This window comes from Megalopta genalis, chromosome 5, assembly GCF_051020955.1.
Source record: "Megalopta genalis isolate 19385.01 chromosome 5, iyMegGena1_principal, whole genome shotgun sequence".
Taxonomy (NCBI): Eukaryota; Metazoa; Arthropoda; class Insecta; order Hymenoptera; family Halictidae; genus Megalopta; species Megalopta genalis.
Window position 1 is genome coordinate 25,510,068 of NC_135017.1, and position 26,604 is coordinate 25,536,671.

The window sequence follows — 26,604 nt, forward strand, 5'->3', positions numbered from 1 at the left end:
TTAGAAAGGTCCTCCCCATTTTTTGACTTGGAACGATTACGACAAACGCATTATTTCAGCCATCTAATTAAGAGTTCAACAATTAAATCATTTATACGTACACAAATTTCAATTTATATTAAAAATTTGTTACAATCCACATCACTTCTATCTAAAATCAACGAATTTAAGTTTCTATTAAAAGTCTATTACAATTTAAATATCTGTTCAAATTTTTATACTGTTCTACTATAATCTAAATTCTCACAAAAATCTCTTTTACAACGTCAATTCCTAATAGAAATCCATTACAATTAAATTTCATATTAAAAATTTATTACAATTGACGTCACTCGCGCTTAAAAGGCAGCGCTAAAAAATTGGAGAACCTCCAAAATACTGCAAGCTAGAAAAATCTGCGCAGCCGTTGCGTTGTTGGCGGGAAACAATGCAACCTTCGGCCAGTTCATTTGTTCTGTATACTTATCATTTGCGAGAAAAAACGTCGGCTAACGAGTCCGTGAACACCGGCACATTCTAAATATTTGATTACGAGTTCCGTCGTAACGAACCGTCGGCGGCGTATTGTTCCGTTTCGAAGCCGAAAATGATTCGTTCCGAATTAACAAAGTTCGCAGTTCCGCGGGTCCGCTTACTGCCGTTTAAAGGCGCGCACGGCACGCTGACAAACGGCTGACATTCTATTTCTCAACGTCAGCCGGGAATCGCGGATATAATTTAATCGCGCAACGACAATCCGGCGGAAAACGTCTTGCCAGGTAGAGAAGATGGAAATAGATCCGAAAATTCGAGTTCCGTGCCAGTTTCGAGACTTTAATAGGATTACAAGGAGCCGTCCGCGAAGTTCGAATATGAAACGCTTTGGCGATCGAAGGCTGTCGACAGGAACGGTCCGTGCCCGCACATAAATTATTCCGCCGTCCGTTAAAAATCACGCCGAACGGTGGTACCGCTCCCCAAAAAGTTGGCCACATTTCATAATTTTGATACGATTTTTATGGAAATCGGTGTTCTTACGTTCTCGGGACAGGCTGCGAATTTCATGTATTTATGACAAAAATTAAGTCGGAAACAAAATTGCGAAAACAATTTTTATATTATTTACAACCTATTGATATTATTAAAAGGGAAATAAAAGTTTCATCGGGCTTATGTCTCTTGCAATTAACTTAACTTGTATCTCTTGCAATTCCTTCAGAAATGGGGAATTCTAAGTAAAAATAACAATTGTCTGCGTCAATGATAAACAATAGAAACTAAACAACATATTCAATCTTTCTTTAATTGTTCTAAGAGATTAAAAATGGTTAATATTTTAAAACTTTCTTTCAATCCTTCTACTATCTTAAATTTCAGCTACCATAATTTCGCCATAAATGCATAGAATCCGCAGCCCGATTATTGTAGTCGAAAATTCGAATCATTATAACTATGAAGCGAGAGAATTGGTCAACTTTGACTGCCTATAACTCGGTAACAATGCGAGATTTAAAAAAATTTCAAACAGCACTTGATGAATCGAAATGGTACACGATATACATATGTGCTACGCCGGTTTTCCGCCACAAAAGCTGCATTTCGGCCAACTTTTTGGGAAAAAGAACGGCGCGCCGTGTTCCAGAAACTGGAACAAACGTGTCGATGAAACGGATTCGAACGCGTTCCCTCGTTTCTACAAATAACCAATTAACGACGGAGCTCCGAAATGATCGATGCACGTTCGCGGCACCGAATACGTATTCTCCATCGTCGAGGCCCATCAGCGATGTCGAAGTTTCTATTTTAATACACTGAAAAAGATTCATGCTGCAAGCGGCAAAAGCATTATTAATTAAGGATTGCAAAACGCTCGGCTTCTATCGCGGCTTTAATTAAAACAAAGAAATGAAAAACCGGTCGCGCGGCTCGCGATAGGAACGGAGAGAAAAAACACGGGAAAAAATGCCGAATAATATAAACGGAACAATATTTGTCGGTTGTCGGCGGTGGATTTAATTAAAAACTTTGGGGTGGGAAAAAAAAACAGCGAGCGCAGACACGCGTAACGAATTTAAAAAAAGAAAAAAAAAGCCCGAACGGAAAGAGATCGGCCGCGCATCGATATATGCGTGTATCCAGCGTTTGCGGCGCTTTTGTAATTAGAGTACAAAGAACAAAACGGAACCGGTTCGGCGAACATTTTTTTTTTTTTTGCCGCGACTAGTCGCCGGAGCAGCCGATGCAATCGCTAACGCGAACGTGCCAGTAAATCGTTAATTTGCTGTTTCCGGATGCTTCATACGTAAAAAAGAAAGAAGAAAAGTAGAACAAGTAAACAAACGAAACTGTAAAAATGGTGGATAGATAAATAAGAAGTTCCATTGAAAGTTGTCAATAACTCACCCGTACAATATATCAGGAATGTATGAACTGAAAAAAAGTAATTAAACGAAGTTGTAAATCTGGTAGTCAAGGGCAGAGAAATCGGAAGAGAGAAAAACATGTGTGTTCGTATCCTATGTGAAGTGTGGCGTGGTAAGAGACAAATAAAGAAAATAGAAAACAAATCAAGAATGGTGTGCAAAAGTGGAAGGGGTGTCCTGTTCGGTGTTTGTGTTCAATGTTGATGAGTATAACGCCCCCGAAAATCGAACAGAAAATCGTTCACTCTCCATCCATGTTCGAACAGCTTTTACATGTACCACATACACACGGCTTGATATTCGAGCTTTTTCTTCACAATTGAAACGTCTTCGTTTGTTTCTACACGAGATTCTGACCTACATTTTTCTAACGGAGACGTGGAGGCGTGATATCAGATAAGAATAGCAATATTCAACTTCTACACTGTCGTCCGGAAAATTCTCAGTGGGTGAGAGCAGCGCATTAGTACGATTAGGTTGCGGATTTTCTATATTCGTGAGAAAAAGTAATGATAGTAGAAATTTGAGACACTAGATTTTTCTGAGACACTAGAATTATTTTTATTCTAGCATAATTCTTATATAAAGAAAGAAATTCCAAAGTTGGTGATATAATTGCAATAGATGCATTTTTATTGGCATAAACATCCGCAGTCTAATTATGATTAGTATGCAAATTATTAGATCACGTGGAGTTAACTGGCACAGTTAACATTGCAACGGTCACACGAAAGTGAAACCAAACGGAAATTATTCATGTTAATTTGCATAAACGATAAATCGTGTGTTAAATTATTGTGCATAGCGTTTCATTGAATACAGTTTCTTTGGTTAATAAAATGGTTATGTCAACAGATTGTTCAAATCGAATTATACTTTCCTGATTGCTCGATTCATTAAGCTAAAAATGGAGTAAGAAATTCACAGAATATTCGAAGAATTTGATTGGTTGTTGAAATGAATCGCGGCTTGCCAATGTATTATAATTAGCATATATTATAATTATATATTATATTATATTATATATTAGAATATATTATAATTATATATTATATTATATTATATATTAGAATATATTATAATTATATATTATATTATATTATATATTAGAATATATTATAATTACAAGGTTCGCCAGTTTTTAATTTACTTTTAACACACTATGTGCACCATTTAGTTGCGTAAACGTTACTCCATAAATTATGTGCTTCATTTACTCTCTGTCACGAGTGTCATAAACAAAATAAATATTCCAGTAAACTTTTGTTCATTAGATATCATCAAGATTGCCTATTAAATAATTATAAGAAGGTTCAGATAAAAGATTAAAGAGCAAAATGTAACCGAAAACTTATCCGAATAAAGTTGAATAATACCGATCTCTGCTGTGCATAAATTAAAATGCTATAAATATCATCGTAGCCGATATTCTAGAAAACTCGGTGTTCATAAAAATCCGATAAAGTTTCGATACTTTAACAAATCCCTATCCACGGGTTTCTCTTTTTGACGAAAAATGAGTTCAGGAAAACTGTCCTGTAACAGTAAAGGGAGAAGGTTTACGAGTCTCTCTCTCTCTCTCTCTCGTTCTCTCAGTTCGAAAAATATAGTCTTCCATCGGGGCGGAATGTTTCACGATCGTGGACTCGTGAATACAGGAATTTTCCGGTCGAAGGGTCCCGGAATAAAAGACTCTCTTTCATGGTCATCGATGTCGTAAGTACCGGGTCTGTTGATCCGGAATGGTGGCCCGGATCCCATAAAATCACGGCCGTGACCTCGCACGAGATTAGGGGATCGGGTTTCCACGTCTTTCTCAGCGTTCGCCTTCGAAGGGGGAGATCTTTCTGCGTGCTTGACCTGGGCCAACTGATATCCGTTGCCAGTGGAACGCCCAAACAGTAATATGACGTTTCGCAACGAAATCTTCTAGCGTATTCCGTCGAGGGTCGGGGCCAATTTGTTTCAATAAGACTACAGAGAATATGGCAGACGATATTAGGTTTCAAAAAGAATGATTGCGGTCGCAGCATAATCCTATTTCAAAGCTTCGAGGATGAATGTTGATATAGCGATGTCGAGATTGTACAATGTGCTCCGGAAGTTGCACATTTCTTTTTCGATCATAAGTGGACCACGGATTTTATGCATTCATAATAAAAATGATTAGTTGAAACTTTGGAACAATGAGAATATTGAAAGAATTTAAAGACATCTATGTATTGTTTTTAACTAACTGAGATTATTTAAGGAAGAAAGAAATTTCTATTTGACCCACGTTTGTTGCAATTGATGAAGATCGTTTTTATTTTGTATAAATTTCGTAGTCTAATTATAAGTATTTTAACGTTAGTTTTAAAATCATCTTACTTATACTAATATTTCATTTCCAACATTATTTACCAAGCTATCGGATTAATTTCGATGCCAACTTGGCAGTCGAGTTGGAAATATGAGAAACGAAAGACGAATAAACAATAAATCTTCGTTGAAAAGGATACTTTTTTACTTGATCGTAAAACGGAATCAAACACGAATTATTCACTGCTACGAAACAATTGCAAGTAGACTGTAGAGATATTTGTGCAAAAAAGAACTCCGCATCGATATCAATAAATAAAAATTATTTCTTCTTCGACTGATAAATTCTTGTAATATTTTCATTGCTTTATATTTCATTGGTTCATTTTTACCGTATAAAACTCGCAGCGCGACCATTAGAAACTCACCAAAAACGGGGTAGCTTTGCGGAAATTTCGGACAGTGTACGACCAACGAGGAAATCGCCGGGTTTTCCGGCGGCGGATACATTTCAAGAATAAATTGCGGCATCGATCGACATCGATTTGCGGATTGTCGAGACCCCCCGCGCGGATACACGTATTTTCCACGACTATCGAGTAGAATTAGACGAAATGTCGGTGGCGCTAACGTTTAATGGCCGTGGTCGACCGCACGCGCTGTAATTTGCATCCTGTCGTTTTCTCCAGCCGGCTTGTCGCTCTCTGTTCACCGGGTGTCCCCGATTCCCGTCTCTCTCCCGCACGCGGCCGATCGTCCGTCACAATTACGTTGCCATTTCGCCGGCCGACACGTACCCGACTTCCCCTTTTTCCCCACGTTTTTAATGTCCCCGTGATTCTACTCTATGAATCAGACACGGCTAGTAAACACCACCTTGTTAGCTCTGTTACTGGGAAGTATTTTGTTCCCGCGGTGGGAAACTATACTTGTTCAACCCGATGAACTATACGTCATCTACGCCGTGAAAGAGGATTTCCCGGTTTTACATGATTGACGTTGACACTTTGACTTGCTTTCTTCTCTGATTCACCTATTTACCGAGTCAATGGTTTAGCACCTCTGGACTTAGTAGACTTATGCGAGAATTATTGTTTGCGTTCGAGACGTGAAATCGTTGCTTTTCCCACCCACACGTCTTAGTTTGACGAAGTAGGAAAATATTGAAGTTTGACAGAATATTACGAGATTGAAGTTCGATGAAGTATTATGAAGATGAAGAGTTCGACAAGATATTATGATCATTATAATTTAACCTATTTACCGAGTCAATGGTTTAGCACCTCTGAGCATGGTGGACTTATGCGAGAATTATTGTTTGCGTTTGAGACGTGAAATCGTTGCTTTTCCAACCCATAGGTCGTAGTTTGACGAAGTAGGAAAATATTGAAGTTTGACAAAATATTACAAGATTAAAGTTCGATGAAATATTACAAAGTTAAAGTTTGACAAGGTATTACAAAATAAAAGTTTGACAAAGAAGTATTACAAAGATAAATTTTGTCAAAAAAGTATTACAAAGATAAACTTTGACGAAGTATAACAAAGACAAAGTTTGAGAAAGTAAGACAAAGATAAAGTTCGGCAAGATATTACGAAATTAAAGTTTGAGAAAAAGGTATTACAAAGATAAACTTTGACAAGAAAGTATTGCAAAGATAAGCTGCAACAAAATATTACAAAATTAAAGTTTGACAAACTACTATAAAGACAAAGTTTGACGAAGTATAACAAAGACAAAGTTTGACGAAGTATAACAAAGACAAATTTTGACAAAGTATTACAAAACTAATGTTTGGCAAACTATGACAAAGTTTGACAAAAATTACAAAGATAAATTTTGACGAAGCACCAAAAAGATTGAGAAAGCATCACAAAATTAAAGTTTGACAATCTCCTGCAAACTGAAAGTTCGACAAATTACTCAAAAATTAACGTTCCAATTGAAATTCGACCTAAATTTCAAAACAGGCTAGGCCAAGTAAATCGAAGCAGACGAGATCAGCTGAACGGGGTCAATAGTTCCGCAGGTAAAAAGTCATAATTGCAGTTTCCACGAGAAATGTTCACGACGACAGCGAAATCGGCGTGGCCGCAGCAGGGTTAATGCATTTTCTTAATATGGCGCAGTGCTATCCATCTCTTCTGGACCTCAGAAGGCGAACTGAAACGTTTGAAAATCTGACTTACGTCCCCTTTGGCTCTCAGCCACAGATATTTCCCGAAGCAACGTGTCCACTTGAGAGTTCCACGTCGAGAGTTGCCGGGACATGGACTCGAGGGACATTCTCCAGCAGTTTACTCTTCAATTACCGTCGCATCCACTCGCGGGAGGTGAAACTTGCTGCGGTTGTAAGTTGCTTAACGTACAGATTAAAACCGCCTTCAATTAGGTAAACAGCACGTTACACACGGCGACGTTCCCATTGATTTTTTTCGCCTGATTTATTGGCCGTTCCGGCGAGCAGAACGCAAATAGAGTTTCAGCCATTAATACGCCCCGAATGAACCCGAGTGATCAAAGAGAAACGGTGAAACAACAATTAGGATCGCCGGCCGCGTCGACGTCGATTCTCTCTTTATTTTCTTATCGGATTAGTTCTGCTATATAATTTATACAAACTGCGCTTTAAAGCACGCACCGTTCGAGCGACCAATCATCTCGTTTCGAATACGCGATTACCAGGCGAAACCGCGCCGCAGATCTAATCACTGTAATACTTTAACGATTGTAAATTAGAAATCTATTTTCCTGCAATTACCGTCGGAAATTCTGTGCTCGATTGTGATTATCCTATATATTTCTGCGTAATTACCGAACTGGGTGTGTGCCGAGCGTTCAAACTAAGATCGAACACATTATGAATTATTATTATACATATTACCGTCATTTTTTCGACCGTCAATATTTTATCGAATGCAATTTTCTTGAACGACTGCAACGGTGCCGCGCGAACATTTTGTCCTTTCTTTAACAATTTCATTGAAAATAATATACCGAAATCAAATTCCTTTGATCTCTCGACTGTTATTAAATATCGCCTATTCGTCCGAACTGCGTCAAATCTGTAGTCCAGTAATAATTAAGGAATATTTAAACGCACGTTTTTTTAACAAGCGATTAAGTGCCGACGAGAGATTCAATAAAAACGATCACGAACAATAAGCATTTCTCGCATCAATCAAAATAAAAATGTTCAAGTGTCTAGCCCTAGGTGCTTCGCTCGAGGCTCTCATAGTCTTCTCTGGCCCGTATCACGGCCGAGATTGGTCAGATCTGATTCAATTGATCCAATGAATCGTAATGCAACGTGATTAGATAATCCAAAGGGTCCAGCGAAACAATAAACGCGAAACGACAGCGAACGGGAACACCGAACGGCGGTGCTAACAAGAAACGAAAGGGTCCGGAGAGAGAGAGACGGCTCGGCGAATAATTTAGCTGTTAAATTACTCAGTCTAGTTTTTATCGGCCGTCGGTCTTGATCCGAAACGTGATGAGCATCTCGCAACACAAGCGAGCCGCGGCGTCGTTCGCCTTTCATAAAGTGCCACTGCACGCGGAATCTGGGTTAAACGATCGCCCGTGAAAGGAGAAGGGTTATTAGTGGCGAATTTTCTCGAAAGCGCATCGATCGGAGATCGTTACCGGCCCTCCCGTGATCGACAGTTTATGGGACAGTTTCACTCACAAATTTAGGTAGAGACTTTCAGAAATGCCGATCTAGCGGAACGCTGTAATTGGGGGTCGTCGTGCGCCGAGCACCCACGTAACAAGGCGTAGAACAATCAGGAGAGCCGGGTTAAATAGTATTTAAAACGATGACCAGCGAATAGATATTTTATTTTAGATCGTGCAAGTATTTCGGGAAATATTGTAATTTATTTTATTTGTTCGGAAGAATGTACCTTTAAACGTCAAATATTTTGTTTGTTCGAAGAAATACACTTTGAAGAATGAAATACTTCATTTGTTCGAGAGAATGTACGTTCAAAAATAACACGTTTTATTTGTTCGAAAGACTGTACCCTTAAAAGTGAAATATTTTATTTGCTCGAAGGAATATACTTTTGAATTAAAAATGAAATACATTATTTGTTCGTGAGAATGCAGGTTTAACAATCAAATATTTTACTGGTTGTAAAAAATTGTGATATTTCACGGAGTATTTTAATTATTTAATTTCACTTCGTAACCTCGCGATTCCCTAAAAATGAACTGCGCCATTGAAAAAAGGTACTCGTCGAATTTTCGAGGTCTACACTTACACAAAAAGTTAGAACAGAGTAATAGTCGCAATTAAATAATTACACCGCAATCCTGTAACTCACGTAGTACATACTTGTCTGGAGTGCTTCGAGTAGAATTTCAAGCTATTATGAGCATTCGCATGCCGCAGGCTTTTCCATCGGTAGAACAGGTTGCTAACTGTACTTATCGTCATAGAACCAGATAAAATTCCTCTTTTTAGCGCCTTATTAATAATCCTGTTCCAATAACGACGTTATTCCGTCGTTTAATAATTGACCACGCGGCGCAACTACAGCTACATTTCAATAACCATGACTTCTACCTACTAACTTCCTAATGCCGGATGAAAATACTTGTCCGCGGCTAGATTTCGCGGCGCAGTAATGAAACACCAACTAGGGAATGAAGACGGCAACCCGAATGGGAAACAACAAGAACAGCCTACGCAACAATGTACGTACACCGAGATCGCTATCTTTCTTGTCAGCAGCGGGAATTCATCCAGCGGTCGCGGATAATTCCACCTGTTCGCGAACCGAGCACAGGTGGATAGCTCGACGGCTATCAACCGGACAAGAAACGAACGCTAGCAATTACAGGCGGCAAAAATCCGTGATCTAGAAAATGGTCGAAGCGATCCAGTTCCAGAACGATCCGATTTTTCTTCTCGCTGGAGAATACGTTATGTAAAAAAATTTACCCGGTATTCCTACTTCTGAAGTCCCCCGGCGCATGCACTGACACAATTGTTTGTACGCGAGCAGACATCGCTGTACTCGATCGTTGCGGTCGCTCGACCGCGGATCTTTATGCATTTCTAACAAAAATATGTAGATCGATCTCGAGACAGCAAAGACAGTTGGAGAACTTGAGAACATTGTTGTATTATTTGGAACTAAAAATTATTGGGAAAAGAGAATTAAATGCGTATGCAGCTCCCGCTTCTTGCAATTAATGCAGGCGATATCTATTCTGCACAAAGATCCGCGGTCTCAGTTATGAGACAATTGTGTGAAAATACTCGTCGGAAGCTGTCAGATCTAAGCGAAGACGATTCTTGGGTTTTGGATTCAAGATAACGTTCTCTTCGACGCGTCGATCTTGGTGCGCGAATTTTTGCCCAAAAACCCAAGAAACGTCGTCGATCCAGCTAGATATTGCTTCGTCTGGTCTTCTCCTATTTCGTAAACGGAAATTAGTACCTCAAGAAAGGCGTTTCGAGTCGACTTCGCGGACAGAGTTGGAATAGATGTAGACCTTCCTCACCGCTCGGGAAACGTATCGAAATCGAGAAAATCGACTTCGACGGACAAACAAGCGGTTCGTGTCTAATTCACAAACACCTGGCACCTTTCTTACGTAACGCAGGCGCCAAATCTCGGCGACCGGCTTGACGTACCTTCTGTAGAGCTTGTCCCTGAGAAGCCTGCGCCCCAGGGTGGCGAACGGACGCAGCGGGAAGATCTGCTGCCTGTTCCTCGTCATGGTTCCTCTGTCCTCAGTGTTCGCAGACCGACGGAGCACTGTTTTCACACTTGGGTTTTCACATCGCGGGAAAACTTCAACCGGAGGTCGTCGGACGTCCGGACATCCCGCGGATCGTCGGCACGGGGCACGTCCCTCGGAACAATCGCCGGTCGACGGGGCCAATTACGACAACCGGCAGCTTTCTATCTGCCATTCGTTCAAGCTTTCAGAGAGCCGGCGCGGCGCGGCTCGCGGCAAAGCGCCGTAAATCTCGCGGGCGACAACCGGCGAGGCTGACTAATCGTCGAACGCGCGCGGCCCGATTTAATTGATCGATTTATGCCGTTTCATTAAGTCCTCCTTAAACGTCCAGGCCCCATTGAATTTCCCTCGTCGCCGGCGCACCGCCGCCTCCTACGGGTCACTTCTCCGTGTTCCTCGTGTCCCGTTCCTCCTTCTCGATCACTCGCTCTCGCTCCCTCTCTCTCTCTCTCTCTCTTTCTCTCTCGCTCTCTCGATCGTTCGCGATCTACGGCCGCGTGTTCGGCGCTCTTTTCCGCCGGCGAACTGGTTCGTCCGGAATGGGTATTTTTAGTTGGCGACCGTTCCGAGCCTGTTTATGGGGTCAACACCACGTGAAACACGCGCGCGTGACTGTTCTGGGGACTTCGGCGGGACTAATATTTGCCGGAACGCCGAGCCAGCGCCCCCGTCGACACCCCCGCGCGAACCGGAAGCCAGTATTTCACGACCAAATGGCCCGATGATCGGCCGACGATCCTCCACGATCTGCTTCCACGCTCGTACACCGGGCTCGCCTAACCCCGGCTTTTACAGTTCGGCTCGCACCACGGTGTTAATCGAGTCGTCCGCGAGAGATTCAGACCGCGAGCCGCTCTTCCGCTGTTCCTTCGACGGGTTCCGTCGTCTTCCGTGTTGCAGATATTAACTCGTTATGGTTTACGTCCGCTTCTCTGTAAAAGATTCGGATCTCCTGTGTTTTTTCCTTCGCTCGAGAATATTCCGCACTTCGGAGATGTGTTTGGACGTCGTTTTATAGATCGTTCGATCTTAGACGAATCGCATCTCGAATTCGTTTAAGAGCTGCTCAATTAGCTGCGACTTCGATACTTTAATACCACTTTCTGTGCGACGAGTCAGGTTTATGATCGAGACTTTAAACGGTGCCTAATAAATATCAACCCTTTGCCGCGTAATAACGAGTCAGGATCGTGGCGGATAGTTCAAACGGAGTCTAGGAAATATGAACGTTATTATTAGGTTGGTGCATATGAAGTGTCGGATTTTCTTTACATGTGAACGTTTGTCTCTCTGTTTTCGTTGTGCTTTTGTTTTTGGCATAGCCTCGTTTATAGTCGTATCTGTCCATTGCCAGAGTCACGTTTCAACGGAGAAGATTTTCTCAAAAGTGTTCCATTTTGTTGTTTGTTTTGAATTTCGTAAGGATATGAATTCAACCGATATTCGTGTGATTTTTTTATATGGGTATAAACTTGGTAATAATGCTGCAGAAGCTATATGCAATATAAACCAGGCGTTTGATGAGAATACTGTTAACGATCGAAAAGTGCAACGTTGGTTTGAAAATGTTCGGTCTGGTGATTTTTTTCTACAAAATGAACTGCGTGGAAGACCCAAAACGTCTGTGAAAAATAGTGTTCTCCTTCGAACTGAGAAGACAATTACAGCCGAAAAGTACTGCCAGTATATTCATGAAATGCATGAAAAATTGAAAATTATACGCCCATCGCTTGTTAATCGGCATGGCCCAATACTTCTCCACGACAACGCTCGGCCGCGTACGTCGTACAAAACAATTGCAAAATTAAACGAATTAAAATATGAAATTTTGCAGCATCCAGCTTATTCGCCGGATCTTTCGCCAACCGACTTTCATTTTTTTAAACATTTAGAACAGTATTTACGGGCTAAACGGTATGAAAATGAAGACAGTCTGAACAATTCCATATCAGAGTTTATCGATTTCTTTAAGCCAGGCAATCTATGCATTAAAATCTCGTTTGGAAAAGTGTATTGAAGCAAATGGAGCATATTTTGATTAAATAAACAGCTTTTGAAAAAAGATATGCAGTTTTGTATGTTCACTTAAAAATCCGACATTTCATACGCACCAATCTAATACTTCATTTCTCTGTCACCGATATTTATGCATCGAAGCGCGGCAGAATTTCGATTGGCCGAACCGATCACGAGACCCAGATGTTCAGATAATAGAACATTAGATTCAATCATTAACTGGTATGTGCAATATAAGTCGAATCGCTGGTCGATCAACGCTAAAAAGGCTCGCTTATGCATGCAACAACAGCGGCGAGTTTCATCGCGTCGGCGAGCATCGAGCATTCAACAGAGGATCCGCATAATCGTTGCAAATATTTTCGAGTTCCGCGCGGCCCGGATAAAAAGGGAAACAATTTAAACGCGGCGATCGCGGCCGTCCGTACTCGCGCAAGCAAACAGAATGCAACAAAAAAGAAAAACTGGGGAGAGAATCCGAATTGCAAAGCGACTAAGGCGATACTTCCGGCGCCGATGGAAAAACGAGCAATCGCGACCGGCCGGACAAATTGAAAAAGTAAATGCGCCGGTCTCGTAAATTCGTCGGAGTTTTGCGGGCCGTGCATGCCAACGCCGGGCGTTCGGGGAAATTAGCCGCGTCGGCGATCGACCGGACTGAAAACACGGAACAGAATCACGGATAAAAGAAACGCCCGTTGAAATAGAAAAATAATCCCACGGACGCGTCCCGGAATTAATTAACGATCTCGTCGGCTCGGTTTCACTCGGGATACTGCGTTTTGCTGCCGCCGCGGCAGCGGCGGCGGTGCTCAAAGTGTCGTCGATTCGACAAAAATCGCGCTTTCTCGGTGGACCGTCGGGATGATTAAGTAATTTCGAAAACGTTAGCGAGCCGTTCGAATCAATCATCTACGCCTGATCGGTAGAATCCTCGGCGGTTCGATCAATCAACCGCGCCGGGAAACGGAAAAATCTTTCGAAACGATTAAGATATTTCTACGCGGAATGCGTTCTGCGTGCCTTTCTCTTGAAAAGTGCACGCACCGATGATCGCCGGCTATCTGCTTGGGAAGACTTTTTCCACCTTTTCGTGAAACTATTTTAGAAACGAGCTCGATAACGATTTGAAGTTCGCCGATAACGGTTACGGTGACCACTGGCCACTTGGAAGATGCGATTGATCAATAAAGTTATGATCATTCGATTATAACGAATATCGATCATTAAACGTCGAACGAGGAAATCGTAAATGTTCTTCCTACATTTTGCACAGTACTGTAAAGTACTGTTCTTCGATATTACAACGACAGAAGGCTGACAGCTACTGTCTCTTACATTAATTATAAAACGTCATGTTTCCAAAGGCTAACACTTTCTGTTGCAAATGGTTGCATTTATTGCTTGCATTTCAAGCATTAATTTCTGAATTTGAAATCCATCTGAACCCTAGAAAATACGTTACACGAACTATATATTAGAAAACATATCACAAAAAGATCCTCGGAGGTCAATAAAATACGATCAGAAACGTCAATGGCACTTTCATAGAATATCGATATTTTGTAGACCAAAAATCGAAGCAGAAGATACGAACATGAATGTGCTCCCCAGTAATGAAGACAGGTGAACAATGTTCTAAGCACGTATTACGATATTAGATTCGAATCTATTATATTCTTATTTATAATCATGCTACAAGGAACAGTCTAAACACTTTCAGAAACGTTTAATTAATTAAGACCGTTCCAGAATGTTCAAACAATTTAGACGATTCAAAAACGTTCAGATAATTTCGAACGTTTTAAAACGCTCAAATAAATTCGACAGTTGTAAACGTTCAAATAATTTTGAACAGTCAGAAACGTTCGAAAGGTTCAAATAATTTCTTCCGTTCAAAAACTTTCAAATGATTTTGATCATTGAAAAACGTTTGAATAATTTTGTACCCTTTGAAAACGTTCAAATAAATTCTACCCCTTAAAAACGTTCAAATTATTTTGAGCATTCAAGAACGTGCAAATAATTTTGAGCATCCAAAAAACGTTCGAATAATTTGTGCCCTTTAAAAACGTTCAAATAAATTCTACCCTCTAAAAACATCCAAATAATTTCGAGTATTCAAGAACGTTCAAATTATTTTTAGCATTCAAGAACGTTCGAGTAATTTGTGCCCTTTAGAAACGTTCAAATAAATTCTACCCTCTAAAAACATCCAAATAATTTCGAGTATTCAAGAACGTTCAAATTATTTTGAGCATTCAAGAACGTTCGAGTAATTTGTGCCCTTTAGAAACGTTCAAATAAATTCTACCCTCTAAAAACATCCAAATAATTTCGAGTATTCAAGAACGTTCAAATTATTTTGAGCATTCAAGAACGTTCAAATAATTCTGAGCATTCAAAAACGGTCAAATAATTTTGAGCATCCAAAAACGTTCGAATAATTCGTATCCTTTAAAAAACGTTCAAATAAATGCTACCCCTTAAAAACGTTCAAATAATTTCGATCATTCAAAAACGTTCAACTAATTATGAACACATTTGGCTACCTAATAAGATCCGAAGCCGAAGTATGAGATGATTCGAGCACTCGTGAAAAATTCTCGGAGTCCAACGAAACCCACTAAACACACAGAAACATCGCGTTTCTCGAGACGCGGGGCACAGCCGCATCGACCGAGAAGAGGTTCCCGAGATCGCTTAACGAATCGGCCGGCCAATTACGAGCCGCACAGATTCCCAGGAGCGAACGGGAGCAAGAAAGGCCGCAGCCGCGATCGCTTTCACGAATTATCACATCACACCGGCCGCGCTTTCCTGCGGTTTCGTAACGCGGTCTCTCGCTGCGATTTCCTCTGTCGGTGCGCCGCGGGAAAACTCGATCGGAAACGCGTTTCGTTCAAGGACCTTGCCGCGTCTGGTCGCTCGTTCCCCGAATGACAGATACCATCGGCTTTCCTCTCTTCCTGCCCCCTACCCCGTCGCGCGCCGCAAGAGAGGCGAGATGAGCCGTACGCGATTCGTTCGTTCCTTCTACTCGAACGACTTTCCTATGCGTCACCGGTACGCGACCGTAACCGATCTCCACCCACGTTTAACCGGTACGGGAACGCTCGGCGTTCCGAACCCTGACCACCGGCTGGCTCTTTGTGTCTTTGTTGCGACGTCGTCGCCCGGCCCGGGACCTGGCCCTGTTGGAACTTCGAAACGATCCCAAGATTTCCGGGAGTCCGGGGACTCGTGTACGGGTCGAGGCTCGCGGCTCTCGGAACCGTTGGAATTTACAAGTTGGATGTGTTCGACAGGGGTTGAAGAGGTTCCGAAGATAACTGTGTCGCGGAGGCTCGGACCGAAACAGTTACGGATGCCATGCATTCTTCACAGAAATGGCTGGATCGAAAATGAAATTGTAAAGAGACACGAGAATTTAAAAATATTTTTATATTGTGTACAACTGATTGAAGTTATCGAAAGAGGACAGACATTTTTATCTGATTCAAGATTCTTGTGATCAACTTAGATAATTTATATGCTAAATAAAAATAGCCTGCAATGATTGCAAGAAAGAGGTGGCAGATAGGACTTTATCTTCTTTCAATACTTTTAACGAATTTAAATTGTAAAGATATGAAAAGAATTTCAGAATATTTTTATATTATGTAGAACTGATTAAAGTTATTAAATAACGAAAGACATTTTCATTCAACTTGTGATTATTATGATCAACTTAGACAATTTTTAATGCTAAATAAAAATAAGCTACAGTGATTGCAAGAAAGAGGCGGTAGATAGGAGCTTATCTTGTGTTTCAATAGTTTTAACAAATTTAAATTGTAAAGATATGAGAAGAATTTCAGAATATTTTTATATTATGTACAACCGATTGAAGTTATTGAATAAGGAAATACATTTTCATTTGTCTAGTGATTATTACGATCAACGTAGACATTTTTAATGCTAAATAAAAATAGCCTATAGCGATTGCAAGAATAAAGAGACAGACAGGAGTTCATCTTCTTTTAATATTTTTAACAAATTGAAAATATAACAATATTTTTACATTCTTCTGATATCTTCGCTGCTCCGTTCAGCTATCCATTTCGTCACGAAAGCGTAAAACTGTTTCAAGACCGGAAACTGATATCATAACTGTTTTCATCGTTCTATGAATTGGTTTACATTGTTGCAACGATACCTCCGTTGAGTCAGTGAAGCGTGTTACGCACCTTTGCGATTTGACGAGACAAGAAATGTAATTGACGGTGCGGGTGTTGCAATCCACGAGTTAGATACTGCGGGACATTCGTCATAAGTGATAATGGTTCAGATAAATTGTTACAGCGGTTTGACTGCCCTGGCAAGAGATCGTTCACGACTACCGGTATAATTGACACTTACAAGCGATACTAATAGTATACGATTCGCGCGAAAGTCTTTGCGTATATCGACGTATATTAATTTCCGCATATTAAAATCGTTAAGAGAAGGAAGAGATTTCTATTCGATTTCTATTTCTTGTAATCGATGTACATAGTTCATTTTTAGTTTGCATAAAGATCCGTAGTCTATTTATGACCGACCAGCGTTCTATCGAACGTTCGCAGCTTTTCTATTTTTACGATTAGATTAGCAGAACACGTGTTCATTGTAATGGTAGCCTAACGCGCGCGCTCGTGGCTGGCGACGGCACTGCCATGCGTTGAAATCACCGGTCGGAGGCCGGGCCGTATGATTTCAATGCTGACACACAATAGCCATACAACAGTAATGATTCGAGGCCGCTGTTATATCTTCTGCTCATTAAAATTATTGTGCGGTTAATGCAACCTTCGCAATTACGTAGCATATTATGACTCGATCAAAAGAATTGTAAAAAGCGAAGGAACCTTATTATAATCGTCATCAGAGGAGACTGAGCTAATGATTTCAGATTATCTGAGAAGGAATAACATTTTTCCAGTAATTATTCTTCACTAATGGTTAACTGGGGTCCATTTGTTCGACTCATGTTTCATCGGAGAGTATTCTAGAGGTTAATAGATTATTAAAATAATTAATAAATTGTGGGTCTTTACGCAATTATAGCTCAAGAAGATTTGTAAAATACAAGAAAATTAACCTCTTAATTGGACGTCGGTGTGCTGAACCATGCTATACTCCACTAATTTTGAAATTATCAATCTGTTTTAAACAAGATGACAATAATAATAATAGTACTAATATTAATAATAACAAGAACCATGCATAACGCATGTCCTTGTATTTTTATAACATTATTGACGAAAGAATTACTTCAATTAAAAATTTCCTTATCAAAATAATTTTTTAAACATTGACAACTGATTACGAAGACAGTGCACATATCACAGATCCTACGATATACAGTTTTCTTCAACAATTTCTTCTAAAATTATTCTAAAATCATTCTAAAATGTCGAACACTTACGAGGACATCCAACAAAAATTTTCGTTAAAATAATAACACAAATATATCTGCTGTGGGACAAAAATTGTTCCTTCTCCGTAATAAATATACTCTTCCTTAACAGCTAATAATCTTTACATTACATTTTCCTCTCAAAAAATTTCCCTGTCATCGAAATCCTGTCCCCTATCCTAAAACATCCCGCGCAAACATAAAATTGCAAAGTCGACGGTTTGGTATCCGCCATAAAAATTGTATCCAATCACTCGATGAATACTGTGGCGGTTGTACGTCTTTTAATCGAACAGGCAAAGTTCGATCGAACGATCCGCGCGAGTTTTAAACGATCTTCCGCCTGTAAAATGTCTACGCGGAGACGAGAGACGACACGGAAACGAAGTTGACGGTAGCGCGTTAGGGACGATGGGAAGGCTCGCGATTTATTTTACAGGGCCGCGGGAACTGCGTAACGAACGCGAAACTAACGCCGTAAATTTGTAACCGAGTTGCCGGGTGTGTTCGGTTGATCCCAGTGCTGCCCACGTTAACCGCTCGGGCGTATACGCCTTGTGGATAACCTTCGTCGCGGTCGTTAATACGGGAAAATTGCTGCGGAGGGACCGCGAGTTTCTGCAATGTTTCTTGCTCGTCCCCGTGAAGCATCGGTCTGCAGAGCTGTTTTCTGCCGGGGCCGGGGCGTAAACGTTTTTCATTTAATTTTAGAGCGAGCCGCTCTCACCTGTCCGCGTTGATTACGGGGCGAATTAATATTAACGGCGAGTCGAGTGGCTGTTTAACTTAGCGTTGCATCGTCGCAGTGCGATGCTTCACGAGGCCGTCCACGATGGCCGATGAAACGAAATGATTGGAAGATAACACGGTGCGGATAATTCCCGGGTGTAAATCTAAACAATCATTGTCGATGCTCAACGATGCAAAATGCTGATTTTCTTCGTCGATTGCAACGACTGTTTTATGTTCTTCGCATTTTCTCGTTGCAGATGCAGCGAATTCTCCATAATTGGCGCTCGGCTTGGAAACGAAAATGGACGATTTGGAAAGAGGAGATACCGATTTACGGCTCGTTCTTATAGTTAACGATTGTCAACAACTATAAGATCGTACCTCCTCTTCCCAAATTTTTCATTTTTGTTTCCAAGCTGAGCATCAATTAGGGAAATTTTTACTGTGCTATTCCTGTATCGATTCCTATCTAAGTATTAGAATAAAGAAATTTATCTGAATCTTTTTATAGAAATATTGTTGTATGAGGTCACGTAAAAGAGGGATCAGTCATTTTGACGGATAATTATGGTGTATTCTAAATTAACAATTTTCGTTTCATCAAATCTATATCGATACAATCTTCTACCACATTTGATTAAAACAATCTAATTATTTCTGAACTGTATATAACAGAATACGTTCCATATATCAATAATTATATGTCGATAATTCGTTGTAAAATTCGTTATACAACTCAGGTTTATTCTAATATTGATAATATAGTAATTATAATATTAATAATATATAATTAGTATTTATTCTAATATTTATTCTAATATTCTAAAATTGAACAACTGTCCTACCCGATTGGTTCGGATAACAGACGTCCTACTATGTTTGAAAATCGAATGCAAACGTTCACATTTGCTATTTTGCCAATTTGCCAATTTTGATGGACGACGGGAACAGGTTTATTTTGCAAACCAGAAAATCCCTTGCAGCTAAGTCGGAACAGAGACGTCTTTGCGAATTAAACACCGTTTGAAACGCATTTGAAAAAATGCGTAAATGTCATAAATAAGTGGAGGTAATAGTAGACAGAAGGAAATAGGTGTCTACAGGCTCCCAAGGTTTTGGCTCTGGTGAAACAGTCATCATCGTGCTACGTGATCAAGGAGTAGGAGCGCATCCAGACGCCATTTACGGATCAATGGAGGGGCGGAGAAGTGTTACACCAGTCGGTGTAACCGTGCGGGTCAAGGAGAAACGAAACCATCCCGTAATAAATGCAAAGGAGGAGACAGAAGACCGAATTCTTGGCTAATTAGGCGGATTAACATGGAACTCCTTAGGAGCCACGCTCATCAACGCGATGAAACAGAAGTAGGTTATCCGTTGACTGCGGATCTCCGCGCAGAATAAAAACGGCCTAGAGCTAACAATTATCCGACAAGAAGATGCGAAAAATTGCCCGAAAATTATGCATTTTAATTCATCTTTTTAACACTCGAACGAAGGATCTTCTTGAAAAATATAACTATAAAAAATATAACTATAAAAAATATAACTATAAAATATAACTTATTTTTCAATTTACGTATTTTTTAAGGCAGTCCTTTTTGACAATTTCTTTTTATAGACTTTAAGGAAATATGTACAAATTGGAATTAATTTTTTGTTAGAAACTGTTATAGACAGTCAATAATTACACTCTGGGTCCAAAGGGACCCAAGTCTCGCCGTCCAAGTGTTAACAATGTAAACATACAACATTGAAAAACGAATAAAATTGAAGTTCTAGGTGAAATGCTTCGAGAAATTGCTAACGAATTGTGTAATTAACGCTAGATTTCAGGAACATTAAAAGCAACTGTATTCTGTTTTCTAAATGTAACAAAATTCTGTTCATACAGACTTTCAGCGGCAATGAATGCGCAAAGAAAAAACAGATTGAATCAATTCCCGTTGGAAAGTATGTTAACAGCTTTTCAAATGGAATAATTTTTTAAAAATTGATTCAAATGACTCCGATCTCCTCGGGACGTTAGATCGACCGATTTTCTAAAGAATGATTGTACAAAAATCTTTTCAGATTGGCAATCGGTTGGATCGATAAAAGAAGGAATCGGTTTTATAGATCCGAGTAACTTATATTCGAGAAAAAGTTGTTCCGTTTGGAAAGTTGTTAATGCAGTTTCCGACGCGAGCGTATACGCGTTTACCATTTCAATAACCGTAAATTAAACAATTTGGAACCACAGTTATTTTCGATTCCCGTAAAGCTAGCGTTCAAATTAACAAGTCCCTCGCCGGCGCGCATAATTGGCGATCCATCTCGCGGCTGCAACAGCGCTTGAAAAGCGAATTCCACGAGCGCTCCCGGCAGCCGCGAAAAGAAATTGATTCCCGCGGCTCGTTAGGAGCGCGCGAGTCCGGGCATCGATTTAAAATTCAAATTGGCGAACGTTGAAGAGTCGCGCGTTCATTTTCCTCGACAAAGACATTATCCGTTTCGAATCACCGCGGTTCCGCCGGTTTAACGGGCCCCGTCCCGCGCGAAACGTTCCTCGCGGCGCGGATGAGACGCGAAAGTTTCGCCTAACCGTGGTCGGGACGATAGTGAAAGTAATACGCGAGCGTAGCAGGGCCGAAAGAAACGGTGCGGCGAGGCGGAGGCGCGCGGCGAAGAGGCCTCGCCACGGTCGAAGGACCGCGAATAATTTACAATTTACATTTACGGGACGATCTCTAACGGCCGCGTAATAATTGATAACGCGTGGTTCGCACGCGCCGCCGGTCCGAGCCGCTCCGGGGAGGAACGGGGCGAGTCATTTCGAGTTTCACGGAGCGTATAATCGGCGAGCGGGCGAATCCGCTCGGCTCGCCGCCGTCGCGAATCGCGGGCTAACGAGACCATTAGACGCACAAAACCGAGGAAGAGAGCCGCGGCCGTCGTCGTAATTTGACGGAGAAACCTGGAAAGAGTAGAAATCCGTCAAGATCTCGTTCACTGAATCACGGCTCCGGTCCACTTGCCGCGCTCGAGCGCAACTGTAACAAGTTCGTCGCCGAGGCCTGCCAGAAAATTGCTGTGATTTCATACGGGGAAATCGCGGTGAATGGGCGACACACGCGGGAAATAACGAGTCCACCAGACCGATGGAATTTGTCACAAGTCCGTTAGGAGAAATTGCTACCGCGTGTCCTCTATGCGGCATTGTCTCCGCGCTGCGATCAGGCAGCCGAGAGGTTCCTGCGGTCGCGAGGAAAAACGCCGCCTGTCACGATCTCATCAAGCTTATGTTTATGCGATAATCGAGCAGCGCTCGTAGAAAATGCAAGCGCCAAAATTGTAATTTTCTAGCAGGAAGGGAATACAGTAATTTCTCCCGGAAGTACCAAATTTCGGGTTGCTGGGAATTTCCCTGTACTAGCTAATCCTACGCTATGTCCAAAGAATCGCGACTTAGTATTCTCAGATCTGCCGGTTTCAGTTCCGATCTCCGAGCATTTCTGAGAAAAATTACTGCGATCTTTACACTATTAACAAAACTTGATTCATTTTTATTTTTACATCTGACTAAGACCGCAATAGCTTGAAAAGGTAACGAAGTTTTTTTTATCTTTTTACAGTAATAATACACGAATTTATGAAAAAAGGAATTTCATCCATTTATGGTAGAATTAAAGTACAAGACATTAAAGTGGCTAGAACTTTCTCCATCGCAATAATTAGATCGCGGGTTTTTATGCAAAATAAAAATATTCGAAGTTCCAAATTAAATAAATAATATATGTATCTTGTTAACCAGTCATTCGAATAAATCAGAAACAGTGTTGCAATATTCTTACATTGGGCTCTCGATCGCAATAATTGGACCGCGAGTTTTTATGCAAAATAAAAATATTCTAAGTCATTTGTAAGAAATCCAAATTAAATCAATAATATATGCATCTTGTTAACCAGTCATTCGAATAAATTAGAAACAGTGTTGCAATATTCTTACATTGGGCTCTCGATCGCAATAATTAGACCGCGGGTTTTTATGCAAAATAAAAATATTCTAAGTCATTTGTAAGAAATCCAAATTAAATAAATAATATATGCATCTTATTAACCAATCATTCGAATAAATCAGAAACAGTGTTGCAATGTTCTTACATTGGGCTATTAGATAACGGCTTCACAATTTCGTATTCCACCAATACATTTTGATCATAAACGCATCGAATCCGCCGTCTAGTAATAATTTATTACACGAAGAAAACGCTCATATTCATTGTACCACCGTTTATTTGAGTGCTTGAATATTGTTGACAAGAGAACAGAATTTTATACTCCATGTTGAAAGAACAGGATAACATTCGTACTGAACAGGCTATTACTAGAAATCTCTATCACGAGTCAGGCACGTTAAAATCTGGGTTAAAAACACGATTAAATGCAACACCCGTTTCTTGCAGCTAATGCGATAGATTTAAACTTCGCACGAAGATCCATAGTCAAGTTATCAGCTTATAAAGAACGCTATAACGTGTGCGATTTTCTGTTATTCTTCGCGCAGGCAACGCTAGAAATTGGCGATGTTCGATGACAGCAAAAGAATGAATGCGCGCGATGCTGCCGCGGATTGAAAAGAATCGCATGTGTATTAATAGACGTCGTTTAAGTAGATGTATATCCAGGAAGAGCCATGGAGTTGGAACGGCTCATAGTTCCTGGTTCGTGAAAGATACATGAATGTGCTAGAGGTAAGAATCGAATGATACACCGTGCCTGCAGTTCTATGGATTTCCTAGTTTTTGCGGCGATGTACCGCTAAGAGGAAACTGCATTGCTTTTAAATTTTATAGATAAAAGATACGGCACGGCATGTGGCGACCGGAGAACTTTCACTCTGTAATGTCACACTCGGTCTATTATTAAAATGCTTCCAAATCACGGATTTCGGGAAAGCTCGAGTTTGCAGACAATTTGAGAACTTTCTATCGTGCGACGTTCAATTTGCGCGATTTTATTTAACAAAACTGTCTCGTTGCGCGGACTGTAATTAGTAGACTGCGGAGTGTTATGCAAAATGAAAATTGTCTGCATTTATTACAAGACGCTGGAGCTACATAGATATTTATTTCGCGTCTTGTTTACTTTAGAAAGTTGAAAACAGCTCGTTAGTGTTTTTGAATTTCTTAAATGTTCTCGCTGTTTTGTGTTTGATCAACGCGATCTTGTTACAGATGCATAAAATCCGCAGTCTAGTAATTAGATGGTCTGGTCACGAAGTTCCATAATTTTCTGAATCCACAGGATCCTAATTTCTCTCGTTTTAAGCAGTAATGTTTATACGAATTGTTTCGAATATATATAAGTATTTATCTAAAGTAATTATTCGAATGAATTTTTTCTAATCGAATAAAATTTTTATTCGAATAAAAATAATTCATCATGCCATCTATTTATCTGAACAATTCCATACGTCATATTCTCAATATTATGCCATTATTTCAATATGCTGAACTAACTATCGACTAATAATGGGTAATCGTTAGTCTGCAAATATGAAAACATTTAAACAATTTAAAGGTACTATTGAGTTCCGTACAATACATTATATTTATTAAGAAAGGAAATCAATGTTTGTCAAGTTCCTTGCATTTTGCATAGAGATCCGCAGTCCAGCAATCGTAAATATCACTTAAAATGTAATCGTGATTAACGAAGATAGTTCAGCCAGACATGACTAACGAAAGCAGTTACATCGGAAGAAAAGAATCGTGACTCAATGACTAGTTTAAACAGATTAACGCCAGTCATTTCCTTAGTCATCGGTCGAACTTCTTCGAACGCGTCCAACCTAAGACTTGGTTTCAATACGTTGCAACGAGATAAATGAAAATGCAAACAAAAAATGATCTTCTGTTCTCCGCACACCATGGATAATGCGAAACGAATCGCGTTTCATATCCCCATTGCGAAAATTCGCAGGGAACCGGCATGTGGAATCGCGAAGCGGACGATTCGTGCAAATTGGCGAATCGCGTGCCGCGAACAAATGCAGTAATTTCTCCCTAATTCGCGCTCAGATTCCGCACAAAAAGGGACAAATAAACTCGCGGCTCGTTTTTATAGTTACCGATCGTCAACAACCATAAAAACGAGACCCAAGGCTCGAGTAATCGTATCTCTTCCCAATCTCATCCCAAATTGCCCATTTTTGCGCGAAATCTGAGCGCGAATTCGGGAGAAATTGCTGTGTTTCTCGCGGGTCGAAAGAGAACCGAAAAGGAAAGCAGACGAACGTCTGTGTCCGAAATCTTCGGGGTCGTTCGAACGTAGCTGCGGGTCTCTTGTAACGTTCAATCTTCCTCCGCGATCTCGTTCGAAGGGAGTTTCGTGAAAAATGCAACCGCGCCGAAGGCTAGGCGAGCAGGGACCAACCGGGGGAGCCGAGCTTCGTCGCGCTCTTAGGCCAGAATGCTCTTGTTTTCTGGTATGCTTGCGATCGACAACGTAACGCAACGTTTAGCGATCCGGAAAATTTGCGAGGGTGATTACATCATTCGCGAGATTCGGCGCGAAACGGTGCTGCGAGAGCGTGGCCTGGATTCGGATCGACGTGTTTCGCGTTGCAAGAGACTCCGAGCGTCGTCGTGCAACGATACCTGTCGGAGTCGGTTAATTGGCCGATTAGAAACGGTCCACGCTGCTTTTTGCCGAACAAAATATGGAAAACCTGACGAGATTTTCCAATGCATTGCGAAAGAGATCCGGGAAGAACGTCGCGAATTCGCGAGAGAAATGCGGATTTCTCACGGCTCGTTCGCGGAACGAACGAATGCGACCGGCATTCTAATAAGTGGACGAGCGTTTATTTATTCGGTTTTATTTTATTTCGATATATGTATATTTCGTACAAGTTTATGTAATTTGAAACAGTGGAAGGATTGGAAGAATTTGAGAGGCGCTATTGAAACCAATACGATCATCTGTCAGGGTGTCAGTTAACAATCGACGAGGGGGATTGTTTACATTTTCGTTATAGATTCGGATAAAAAAGTTGAAAAACGAAAGCTTTTTATTTTCTTCGTCATTCGAAGTAATAGCAAAATAACAAAAAAGAAAGCATTTTAGTCACTGTCCAGTAGACTATATCTCGTCTAAAATGAAATTCAAGTCGTTTAGTGCAGTTTAAAAAGAAAGTTATCGCGTTTCAAAAGGTGTGCGAATACTTTTCCTACCCGCTGTACGTGCGGATAAAATTTATGTCTTAAGTAAAATCTTTCAAAATTTATTTCTTAACTCCAGCACTAGCATTTATTTATTCACTTGACCGAATCAGTTAGCAGCTTTTAACGAGTACGCTCGTCGTAACAAAAAAACGTTGCCCGTTCTTCCCGACGAGTATACTCGTCGGAAAACAGCTAACCGGTTAATAAGCGACCGGCGACTGGAAAGCGTCCGAAAAGTTCTTCTGAAAGGCCGCGCACCGGAAGGAAAAAGTACGCAGTCGTAAAAGGGAAATTGTTATCAGACGGAAACATTATTCAAAGCTTTCATTACTCGCTCCGAGACGGATCCACTTCCCGGCGGATCCGCTTACTTCGCGTTCAATTTACGGGCCGGCAAATTCAAGTCGAACTATTTCGACGGCTTCCCACGGTTACCCAAAGCGAAATTAAATTTCAACTTTCCAGCGCGGCGCGGCGCGGCGGGAGGACTCGAATAACTCGCAATATTCTTCTGGCCGCGCGGACGAGCGTGCAACAAAGCATCCCGGCCGGCTGTATTGCCGGATCCAGCCGGAATAATCTATATAAGGATGCCGTAAGTATCCGCGACCGGACGGTCTTTAAAATAATCTCGACGCGAGAGAACTTCCGCGGGCAGGACGAGAATTGCGCGGGATTATTGCATTCCCGACGATTGACAACCGTCACTCTCGTACGCGAAATTATCTTCACAGTTGGATAACC

The 26,604-nt window shown here is 40.9% G+C and overlaps 1 protein-coding gene across 13 annotated transcripts in view; it reads right to left on the reverse strand.

Annotated features, from left to right (window-relative positions):
* LOC117223970 (discs large 1) overlaps nt 1–26,604 on the reverse strand; it is a 950,943-nt gene that overhangs the window by 41,761 nt on the left and 882,578 nt on the right. For 11 of the 13 annotated variants that reach the window (XM_076522026.1, XM_076522020.1, XM_076522022.1 and 8 more), the window contains one exon: nt 2,383–2,409. The exons of the other annotated variants lie outside the window; for them this stretch is intronic. In XM_076522026.1, coding sequence (XP_076378141.1) covers nt 2,383–2,409 — 27 coding nt within the window. The remainder of the gene's footprint in view (nt 1–2,382; nt 2,410–26,604) is intronic. 13 annotated transcript variants of the gene reach the window in all.